The sequence below is a fragment of the Canis aureus genome, chromosome 32 (genome assembly GCF_053574225.1).
Source record: "Canis aureus isolate CA01 chromosome 32, VMU_Caureus_v.1.0, whole genome shotgun sequence".
NCBI classification, from domain to species: Eukaryota; Metazoa; Chordata; class Mammalia; order Carnivora; family Canidae; genus Canis; species Canis aureus.
In genome coordinates, this window is record NC_135642.1 from 44,519,347 (window position 1) to 44,531,734 (window position 12,388).

The window sequence follows — 12,388 nt, forward strand, 5'->3', positions numbered from 1 at the left end:
CTCTTTTTAATAATTTTTAATAAAAGATATTATTTTAGGGGAGCCTGGGTGGCCCAGGCAGTTAAGCATCTGACTCTTGGTTTCAGCTCAGGTCATGATTTCAAGTAGGGTCATGAGATCAGGGCCCACTCCGGCGCCACACACAGCACAGAGTCTGCTTGAGATTCTTTCCTCCCTCTCTGCTCCTTCCCTTGCTCATTCTCTCTAAATAAATAAATAAATACAGAAATAAATAAAATTATTTCTGAAAATTATTTTAGTTTGGAGATTTATAAAGACAAAGCATAATTTGAGAATGACAATTTGTATAAACCATATACCATTTATTAAATGCTTAATGCAAACCAAATATGTTATATAAATTACATATGGAGGCTCTGACTTTAGCATTAATTTCTCCCTTCCCTAAGGAACTGATACTGCCCCAGGTCTGTGTGTTCTAATTCGGTCTCAAGAATCTTCTTTCCTAAAACTAATTCTATATCATTTGCTAACCATCCTCTGTGTTTTGTGAGGACCTGTCACATTTCCACACTTACCACATAAAGTGAATCCCTTTCTTATATGAAGGCAGAAAGAGTGATGAAAATCCCAAGCTTCTCTTTCCAGCTTTATGGATGGGACTCTGGTACTTGGTGTGCCTACTTGGCATAGAATCTTGCTCTGCAGGAACTTAGAGTCATTCACCTCCCCTGAGAATATAACTACATATCATTTATTACATGCTTAATGCAAACCAAAGGAATTTGATATGTTGTAATATGTACTGGGGCTCTGGTTTTAAAATGCCCATGGCAGTTTTTAAATTCCTGCTACCTTGATACGGGTTTAAGATGGTGGATTTTGGTGAACAGTATTTTCTGAAAAGTCTTAACCACTGCAAACTGCATAAGGATATAGAATATAGAGTAAACTATGTACTTCCTAAGTTATCAAGTCCTCTTAGGCTACAACCACCTGGGGCTTTTCTTGTTTAACTGTTTCATAGTGTGTAGGTACTAATCCTAATGTCTGAGTTGTTCTACACTTACTTTCTATTACTATCCTGCTTGTATGTAAATATGTTACTGTACTTAATTGCCAAAATACCCAGTTTTGTGATTCCTTTTCTGTCCTCTGTTTTTCAGAGGCAAACATTTTCAGTGAGAAGACTTACTTAAACAAGATGCATTTGTGTAGTCGTGATCATTTGGGCCCTTATCTCAGCCCAGCCACAGCGTACTTTTGACAAAATGGACAGTAAGATTTTAATGTCTTCTTAGAAGATACTAAGATCTTACTAAGATACTAAGATATTAAAATCTGGGGCTTTCTGTTTGATGTTAAAAAGTGCTTCTAGTCATTTGAGTCTTAAATTACAGGGAAAGCTGCTTGAGCAGACCACCCAGGCTGTGTTCAAAGAAGTGATCTTTCTAAGACAGGTGCTTTTCAAATAGAGGACAAGTTTTTCCTGACCCTGAGATTTCTGCCCCCCCACCCCCCGCCCCCACTTTTTTTCTCATCAGAAAGTAGTTTCTTGTAGAAGTTTCTTTGGGGGTTTTGTGAGCAAAAGATTATATAGATGCACATTCCATGCTTTACCAGTAAATGCATTTTCTTTAAGGTAAAGAGAGCATTAGGACAAAATCTTATGCCTTGTGTTTTTTATAGGTATATTTATTGATGTTCCACAAATGATTGTAGACAAGTTGTGTTTATTGGACAAAACAGAAAAATAGAAATTAAAAATCAAAGTTGTAAAAATTATAGATCAAAACAAAAGGGAAAAGTAGGATACAATTATAAAACTATAAGGTTTCACATGTCACTCTAAATGCAGTATCCTCATTTTTTCATGTCTTCGAAGATCTACAATTATATTTATTAATCCTACTATAAAACTACAATACACAAAACTGTGTAATATGGCACAATGCTTAACAAAATTATCAATTACAGTAGGAAACCAGAGAATATATAATATATTTATATGATAAAGTTCAAACCAGTAGAGAAAAGGTGACCTTTAAAGGGGGGTGGTAAATTTAGGCTTCTGGCTCCCACCATATGCCAGAATCAATTCTAAATGAATTTATAGTGAATTATAAAACCATAAAATTACTTACACACAGTGATAATCCAAGAAAAAATAAATACAAAGGGCTGGATATGAATGTATAGTTACCATATCTCATAGTGAAGAAGAACTTTTTAAACAATCAAAGGATGGGAAGGAAAAATAAAACCACAAAGAAAAAAATTGTTAGGCTACATAAAATTGTTTCGCTTCAATACATAAAAAAATTCTGTCAAAATAGCATGAACAAAAGGAAAAACAGCAGATAAACTGGAAAAAATACTAACAACATTATTAATCTTTTACTATATTTATGAGAGAACACTTCTAACTCATTAAGAAAAACCTGAAAACCTCCAATAAAAAACTTTTAGGGGACAAGAATAATTAACAGAAAGATAAATTGGATGGCCTGTGTTTTGTAAATCCTACAATATATTCAATAGCCTATCAATTAATATCCTTTCTGTTTAAGTCAACCAGAACTTTCTTCCTGTAGTTTGCAACTAAAAGATCTATTAAAACAGAATTATTTGTAACATTGAAGGTTAACACAAAAATAGTGAGGGATTGATTGGGAAACAAATGTTATATCCGTTGTATAACCCCATTCATCCTTTTAAAATTGTGCAGTATTTCTCAGTATAAGTATTTTCATCAGAAAGGGGATTTAAAATAAGATATGAGATGCTTAACAAAATTGTTGGAAGTGATTGTAGACCACTGGGTTGACTCCAAAACACTACGAACCATATCCACTGGGGGCACTGCTCCCTCTGAGGTCAACATACTTTGGGAAGGAAATAACTTAATGCCATGCATAACTGTCTCTCACACCCAGAAACCACAGAATGGATAGAGATCAGAGATTAGGAAATCAAATAGAGTAGCACAAGCCCACTGGTTCTTGACACCCAGAAGCTGGAAAATGGAACCTGGAATGCTGCTGCAGGAAAGCCTCATATTTCCAAGTCTTGCTTAATAGCAACCACATCCAAGAGCCACAGGAAGATGGCCTCGACTCCGTTCAACCTCCAAATCTTGTAGGATAATATTTGTATAGGGGAAAAAAACCTCTTCAGTATGCATAGATTATGTCTGGAAGGATACATAAGCTAGCGACCACGGTGATTCTAAGATCGGAGGTTGAGTGGCTGAGGGACATAAGGAAGAGGGCGGTGCTTCTCACCTAATACCCTTTTTGTGCATGTTGTACCATGGTTGTCATTCCTAGTCAGAAAGTTACCAAGGTAACTTAATTATATCAAAATTATATAAAAAATTATATCAAAATTATATTCCCATCAAGTTTTTACTGCACTTGATGGGAACACACCCTCAGGTCTCTGAAGAACCCTTCAGGGCTTTTTGAGGTGAGGCAACAGAGTCAGCTTTGGGTTCCCCACTTCTGCTTCAGTCAGAGGAGCTCTGACTTTATCAGTTCTGTGGTTTAAGTATCTGAGTAAAATTTTGTAAGGTTTTTTATTGAAGTAATCTCTACATTTAATATGGGGCTCAAATTCACTACCCTGAGGTCAAGAGTCTTCTGCTTCTCTGACTGAGCCAGCCAGGTACCCCAAGATTTTATATAAGCTTTTAACCTTCTGAGTGAGAAAGCATTCCGTTGCTTTTTTAAAAAACTGAAAACCATTATTACAGAATATTAAATGTCATGGAGAAATATTCATTATGTATTTGTCAAATAAACGTACATTTACAAGAATAGAGAGGGAAAAAGACCTGAAGTACAAATACCAAATTATTTCTTGATGGTTTTTTACTATTTCTTTGTCCTTGTCTTTCTCAAATTTATTTCAATTATTTTAAAAATCATTTTTATAGGGGACACCTGTCTAGCTCAGTCGGTAGAGCATGTGACTCTTGATCTCAGGGTCATGAGTTCAAGCCCCATATTGGGTATAAAATCTATTTTTTTAACTAAAGTAAATAAAAATTATTTTTATAATCATAAATACAAGTTACTTTTTAAAAAGAAAAGCAGTATTTTGGAAAATCTGTATTATCTGATAAATGGTGCTGATTTGCATTTGTGAAGTACTTGCTAATGAGAGCTTCCAAACAATGGATTTCATATGGGCCAAAGTTTTTCCGTACAGTCCTCAGGTATTGAGTGAAGCTGACAGAGTTGAGCCTTCTCCTGGTGCTCTGCAGCCTAGAATCCTTTCATTATTGATGGCAGTGTACCATGAAAACATTCAGTAAACAAGGTACTTCATGATCCTGGAAATAATAGCTCTTACAGCATGCCTTAATTTGATTCAACTTATTAACATCTTGTCGGTGCCTTATTCATAACAAGAATAATAAGATTAATAAACCAAATGAAGCCTATCACTTCTTTTTAATCATGTGCCAGGCACTTTCCCAAGTACTTGACAGCTATTAACTCATTTAATCTTCATGATACCTATGTGAAGTCTAGGTATCGTTATCCTAGTTTTATAGGTGAGAAAATGGATGCTAAGATGTTAATTTAGTGACTTTCTAAAATCTCAAATGGTAGAACTGGGATTTTAACCTAGATGTATCTTACTCTGATGTCTCTGCTCTTAACCAATATACTCTTAAGCCCAGGGTTTAGGAACCTAACGGTTATATGAAGCAAGGTCCAACTCTGTCAGACAAACAGATGATTACAAGCACAACAGGGGTCTCCCACATGGGGACAGAGAGCTTGGCTGTTTCGTCCACCTAGCAGTGCCTGGAAAATCATAGGCACTTAGGTATTTGTTGGGTGAGTGAATACTCACGTGGTGGTCCTTCAACCTGTGGTTCTTAACTTTGCACGTCAGAGTTGCCCCCTAGAGCTTTTGAAACATGCAGATGTCTAGAGTTCATCCAGCTGGCATCTCCAGCGGAGAAACTCAGGCAAGTATGTTTTTTAAAATCTGTAGGTGATTCCAATGCTCAAAATAAGAGCCCCTACTCTAGAGCAGTGGTGCTCTGACTTGAAGATGCATCTGAATCACCTGGAGAATGTTAAAACGCATATTGCTGGTCTCTACCCCCAGTTTCTAGTTAATATGTCTGGGGTGGGGCCTGGAAATTTGCGTTTCAAAGAAGCTCCCAGATGATATTGATGCTTCAGGTCCTGTAGGAGCACTGTCCTCCAGGATTGGTGCTGGTGGACTACATCAAAACATTTCTACACAGGACCTAAGCAGGAGAGTTAGGCCAGAATCCACATTGATTGTTCAGGCAATGTAGGCTTTAAATAGTGTTCCAAGTATCCAGAAGAGTGCCCATTGGGTTTATGGCTCCAAAGGTTTCTTTGAACAATGGCATATAAATTTGTTTTATCCCTCAAAAAGAACATTTCTTTGATCATTTTGACCTTAGACTGTTGTACTCTCAGGATTTTCCTCTGCTGAGGCCCTCTGAATCCTTGTCTACACAGCCTCCAAGCAGGTAGGGTGCTCACTCAGAACTCTGCAGTTCTTATCTCACAGAGAAAGCCTCTAGTTTCTCCTCAGGTGTTCTCCCTTCTTCCTTCATCTGTCTTTATCTTGGACCAGGAGATCTGGGAAGAGGAGCTTTGACAGACCCTTTGCAGGGTGGGGAGGCGGGGGGTATTATTCAAAGTTCTAGGCCTTGGAGTTCCTGGGTGATAGATATCTAATCTTAGATTATTTTGGATGTCCCAGTTGGTTGAGTGTCTACCTTTGGCTCAGGTCATGATCTCAGGGTCCTGGGATTGAGCCCCTCATCAGGCTCAGTGAGGAGCCTGCTCCTTCTCCTTCTGCTTCTCCCCTTCCCCTGCTCTTGTTCTCTCTCTCTCTCTCTCAAATAAATAAATAAAATCTTAAAAAAGACATTATCAACTGATGAATGGATAAAGAAGATATGGTATGTATATATGTATATGTATACACACACAGTGGAATATTACACAGCCATCAAAATGAAATCTTTCCATTTGCAACAACATGATGGAGCTAGAGTATATTATGCTAAGTGAAATAAGTCAGAGAAAGACAAATGCCATATGATCTCACTCATATGGGAAGGGGTGGGAAAGAAAGAGGGAAACGAACTGTAAGAGACTCCTAACCATAGAGAACAAAATGAAGGTTTGTAGAAGGAAGTGGATGGGGAATGAGCTAGATGGGTGGTGGGTGTTAAAGAGGACACTTGTTGTGGGGAACCTGGGTCGCTCGGTCGGTTGAGCATCTGACTCTTGATTTCAGCTTGGGTCATGGTCTTGAGGTCATGGGATTGAGCCCATGTCAGTCTCTTCCCTTAGCAGAGAGTCTGCTAGAAATTCTCTCTCCGCTTCTCTCTGTGCACCTCCCCTGTCCCACACACGTGCATACACGATGTCTCTCTCAAATAAATCTTAAAAAAATGAAAGAGGGCATTTGTTGTGATGAGTACTCAGTGTTATACTTCAGTATTGAATCACTGAATTCTCCAGAAACCAATACTGCACTATATATTAACTAAGTAAAATTTAAGTTAAAAAAGAAAAATTTTTAAATAGGTGTTATCAGATAGACTATTAATTAAATACATTTCCATTATCTGCTGTGTAACTAAGAAATTAGTCAGAGGCAAGTATTAGATACTAACAATCACTGAGCTTTGGATAAAAAAAGTGTAAGCTTTTATATCTAGCTGATGGGCTTGGTACCTAATAATTGGCTTGTTTTTTCAGAGTGATTTCTATCCTGTGCCTGTTGCTTTTGTACCATTCATTTTATGTATTTTAAATTGTTTAGAGAAGAGTTGTTCAAGTTTTACAAATGGTGTTTCTCTCCTTCTATTAGGTGTCTCTGCAATGCAATCAATGTTTACAACCTCACCTGCAATAACTGCTCAGAAAATTGCACCGATGTTCTGTTTAGTAACAAGATTACCTTCTTAATGGACCTCCTGATACACCAGTTGACGGTATGCAATATTACTGCTTTGAGTTAGAAGCAGTTACGGTTTGGGAAATATTGCCTGTGGGGAAAACTAAAAGAATTCAGCTTATTTATCCTCTAGATGTAAATAAAGTGAAGATGATGAGGAGAGTGAACTAGAAACTGACAAAGAGACCTCTTAATTTGAAAATCTCATATTAGAGTCTCCTAAGTTCCAATATTTAACAGATAATATACTTGTAACACTTGCCAACTACCGGGGCTTTGGAGTCAACTGGACTCCACGCCAAACCTCTGAGCCCACAGGAATGAGTGCTGTAGAACAGAAGAAAGCTTAGGAAAGCCTCAAAACCTCTCTTGCCAACTCAGTTAAAAGGGTCAGTTTATAAAGGTTTTTTTGGTGGCCCTTGATATATATTTTTTTGAAGCAAGAAATTCCTCTGTCAAAAAGGGGCAAACCTGTTATACTTTTGAAATGGAAACAAGCAGCCAATTGTAGCCTTAAATTTTGCTTCAGTTCACAGATGTTGGAAGAGTTCAGCTCAGTGTAATATCTAAAGGTTTAGGTCTGTTAACCGCAGCCTCCAGAACACAACCCTGAGGCCAGAAGTTTCCTGGTGAAGTTTCTGAGCCCCTGAGGTATTGGCACAAAATCTCTCTCAAGCTGCAAGTTTACAACAGAGGAGATTTATTTTTCAGAACCGATTTACTTTTACTCCACACACAGTTCTAACGCCTCTTTCTAAACTACGTGCCTTTTGCGGTCTTTCCTCCTCCATCCGGCTAATTTCTGTACATTCTACAGACCGTACCTGAAACATGGCACTTTTGTCATGAAACCTTCCCCAACCTGACTCTCCTCAAGTCCAGGTTAGGAATTTTTTATGTGCTCCTAGGCCTTACCTCTTTCATAGAATTGATCACATTGAATTGACTATTTACCTGACCATTTCCCCATTAGCCATAAAATCAACAAGGATAGGAGGTAAATGATCACCCTCTCCAGGATCGTAACACAGTTCCTGGTACTTGGTAGATTTAGTACATCATTGATGAATATATGACAGAAAAATGGATCCCCCCCATGTCTCAAGCTGAGAATCAGGGAATGAGGAGGCCCTTCCAGGCGGGCATACTGATGTTGGGAGGGGTCGACAGTGAGAGAGAACAGAGACACAGACCTGGAACTGTTGACACAGTACAGCAGTGGCTATTTCCCATGATGACACTGAGTCAGCACTTTAGGGCCAAATAATTTTTTTGTTTTATCCATAAAAGAAAGCATTAAGATATGGGTAAGACATTTTAACACACAATTCTACTCAAAACAGCTGAAGGGCAGGAACAAGGACAAAAGCCTTAGCCTTTGTTGTATGGTCACATATTCCAGACATTTTAATATATATTGCCTCATTCAATTTTTTTAAACATAAAGTCAGGATTTTACCAACAAGGAAACTTGGGTCCCAGAGATAGTGGCTTGCCCAAGACTACGTAAATAGAAAGTCACAGAGCTAAGAGTCAAGCCTGGGTCTCTCAAACCCAAATTGAGAGACATTCTACACAGTAACTGCTACTTTTCAAAAGTGTCAGTGTTGTGAAAGACAAAGGAAGAGTGGAGAAGTGTCAAGGTTGGAGGACATTCTGACAAATAAATGAAATGTGGGATCCTATACCAGGAAAAGGACATTAGTGAGAAAACTGGGAAATTCAAATAAAGTCTATAAAATAGTTAATTTTACCAACTCAATGTTAATTTCCTGCTTTCAATAATTATAGTATGGTTTTGTAATTTGTTAACAGTAGGGGGTGCTGGGCAAAAAGAACACTATTTTTGAAACATATCTCTTACTTTAAAATTATTTTAAAATAAGTGAAATTTTTTTAAAAAAAAACATGTTCCGGGGATCCCTGGGTGGCGCAGCGGTTTGGCGCCTGCCTTTGGCCCGGGGCGCGATCCTGGAGACCCGGGATCGAGTCCCACATCGGGCTCCCGGTGCATGGAGCCTGCTTCTCCCTCTGCCTGTGTCTCTACCTCTCTCTCTCTCTGTGACTATCATAAATAAATTAAAAAAAAAAAATTAAAAAAAAAAAAAACATGTTCCATGCATCATCTGGATGAGTTTATTCTGTGAAATTTATTCTATATTGGTAATGGAAGAAGAAATATTAATACACTTTGAACAGGACAGGTAACAAAAAAGATGGCCTTTGAAATGTGAAGGGATGAGTAAGAAGATTTACAGACAGGATCTTCTGTCCTAGTTCTTCAGTCTTTTCTATTCAAAACCTATTCTTATTAAGAGATATCACATGAGGTACCTAATTATTCTCTCACTTAATAATTAAGTGCTTACTATGTCCACTTCCAGAGAAGCATGGGATATAATCCCCACCATCTGGGAAATCCCGTTTTAGGAGTGGGAACAGATATGCAGATTGCATGTAGTAAACAGTGTGATGGCAGCCTGTAACAGACTACAGTGGGAGCACAGAGGAAGGCGTTTTATAGCCTGGGACATCACAAAGGAGGGGATTTGAGCTAGGCCTTAGCTCTTCATAGTAGCTGTCATTTACTAAGTGCCTACCATGCTCCAGGAGCTTGTAAGTAGCTTGATCCTCTCCCTCTCCTTTGAAAGCCTGAGTTTCCTTTAAGTAATATTCTCTTGCTTGTGACCTCGTGGTTTCTTGACACTCAGAATTTTAGCACATTCTGTGTTTATTTTTGCTCCGTTCTGAACCATAATCCTAGGACTTTTGTTTGCCAAGCACACTTTATTCCTCCTTTCCTTATACATGCACTTCCTGGTTTATAGAGTTCCTTTAGACTTCTTATTCTGTAGCTGTCAATTCTAATACTGCTGTGACTGAGTTTGTGACACTTGAGAAAGAGAATTGTTTCCTAATTTGGGGAGACAGAGGGTAGAGATGGCTAAGGATGGTGATTTTTATGTCTCTTGAAATCACTTGAATTCTTTTTCTTTTTTTTTTTTTTTTTGATAACTGGTTTGATATCCATGTAACCAAAATATGGGCCACTAATTTGCATACCCTATAAGCAATGATAGAAGTTGGTCATTAACACATTTTCCAGAAGGATAAGAAGGAAGCATAAAAGAAGCTAATGAATTGAGATCTGATGGGATTTGTAAGACACCTAATAATGAGGCACTTAAAACTTTTTGGTTCTTTAGCAAACTGAAATTGTGTAGATTTTTTTTTTTTTTTTGGTCTAGCTGCGTAGACTTTGTTTTAGCACTCTACATGTGCAACGCAGGATCACAGAGGTAATTGGACACAGTTCCTTCACTCTTGAAGCCCAGTTAAGGAAGAACTTGCACACACAAATACTAGAGAAAAGCTATGAGAAATTCTGTCGTGTACTGAGAGCTACAGAGCCTAAGCACCCAAGAAGAGAAACTGGCACATAAGAGGTTCTCCTTAAATATTTAATGAATGAATTCTAACTGGGAGCATTAGAGAGGTTTTGGGAAGATTTTAGTATGCCTTGAGGAAGGGTAGAAATTCTATAATTCTGAGTTATGATTTTTACAAAAGATAAATTAACACAGGTGACACTATAAAGTATAATTTGTAGTAGAGATTCAAAGTAGGATTTTTGGGATGAGCTCTTGGGGAATTTATTTGGAGCCTTGTAAGAACAATACCTTTAGACAGGCATGATCCAGAATGAAGTCTCACATAGATGTATTATCTTCCAAGAAGCATGAAAGTTTCTAAATATGTTAAAACAGATTACTTCTGTCATTCTAGAAGCATGGTTAAGCATCTTTTCTGAGCCTAACTCTTTCCAGTGAATGGAACAGTGGGTCTCAAGCTTTAAAATGCCTCCTTGAAAAGAACAGATATGCACATTGGAAGGAAATAAAAAGACCAGTGAAAAGAGCAAAATGGCAGAACAGGAAGTCCCAGCCCTCATTACCCCACAGAGATACCACCTTAACAGTATATATACCAAAATACCATTTTGAGAGTTCCGGAAGACAGTTAAGATGTTAAAGTACCCTAGGCGATCTCAAAGCCAAGAATAGCCACATTGAAATGAGTAAGAAGAACTGTTTCATTTTAGTTGTGTTCACCCCCTTCCCCAAGCCAGCATAGCTCAGTCCTGCCAGACAATACCCCAGTTCATGGGTTCTTCTTTAGGAAGAAGAGAGGAGTAGCATGAGTCTGGCCTCCTGGATTTTTGGAGGGCTGCCCAAGGGGGGTACCTGTTTCACCTTACTCAGAGCTCTCACAGGGAACGGGCATACTTGGGTGCCTAGTAGCCCCTGATAACAAAGAGAGCAGGGCAGCTTGCTGCTGTAGAACCAGAGAACTTACAGTGTTGCAGACAGACACCAGAGGGAGCAAGAGATTATGATGTCCTGAAAAAGAAACTAAAAAAAAAAAAACAAAACTCTCTAATTGAGAGATTGTACACACAGGTCTAGAGAAAGGTACACATCACCCACAGAAAGGTTTCAGAAGCCTCCAATTTCCTAGCCAAGATATTGGTGTCTTCCTTCTTACAAAGCCAGAATGTAAAGTCTAGAAGAGGTACTTTTTTGTTTTTTCAAATGTGCAGATCCTAACACAAAGGTATAAGACTCACAAAGAAACAGGGAAACATGGCCCGTATAAAGGAACAAGATAAAGCTCTGGAAACCAATCTTAAAGAAACAAGTATATGAATTAACTGCAAAGAATTCAAACTAATTATAAAGATGTTCAATGAGCTCAAGAAAATGATGCATGAACAAAATGAAAATAAAGAGAAAATATTTTTTAAAAACAAGTTTTAGAGCTGAAGAATACAATAATTGAACTGAAAAGTTAGGTAGGGGAGTTCAAGAGCAAGCTTGATCGAATAGAAGAAAGAATGTGTGAACTCAAAGACAAGTCATCTGAAATTATGCAGTCAAAGGAACAAAAAGGAAAAGGAATGAAAAAAGCCTAAAGGATGTATGCAGTACCATCAGTTAGACCAATATACATGGGTACTCCCAAAAGAAAAAAGTAGAATGGGGAGGAAAGTTTATTTAAAGAAATAATAGCTAAAAATTTCCCAGTCTGGGGAAGGAGATGGATATCCAGATTCAAAAAGTCCCACAGACTCCCAACTATAATGAACACAAAGAAATCCACACAGAAACATTATAATCAACTTTTTCAAAAGTCAGAGACAAAGAATTTTGAAAGCAGCAAGAGGAAAGTGACTCGTCATATACAAGGGAACCCTCATAAAATTAATGATTTCTCACCAGAAACCCTACAGGCCAAAAGAAATAGAAAGATATACTCAAAATGCTAAAAGAAAAATACACCAACCAAGAAAACTACATCCAATAAGATTATCCTTCAAGAATGAAGAAGTAAAAACTTAACCAGATAAACAAAACCTAAGGGAATGCATCACCACTAGACCTGCCTTTCAAGAAATTCT

General features: G+C 37.9%; 1 protein-coding gene and 1 long non-coding RNA gene across 9 annotated transcripts in view; one reads left to right on the top strand and one right to left on the bottom strand.

The window, feature by feature from the left end:
- The window catches only part of SCAPER (S-phase cyclin A associated protein in the ER), a 421,844-nt gene that overhangs the window by 284,697 nt on the left and 124,759 nt on the right, over positions 1-12,388 (top strand). For all 8 annotated transcript variants that reach the window (XM_077882048.1, XM_077882050.1, XM_077882046.1 and 5 more), the window contains one exon: positions 6,844-6,967. In XM_077882048.1, the coding sequence (XP_077738174.1) occupies positions 6,844-6,967 (124 nt within the window). The remainder of the gene's footprint in view (positions 1-6,843; positions 6,968-12,388) is intronic.
- LOC144303595 (uncharacterized) overlaps positions 1-12,388 on the bottom strand; it is a 94,186-nt gene that overhangs the window by 9,591 nt on the left and 72,207 nt on the right. The window lies entirely within an intron of this gene.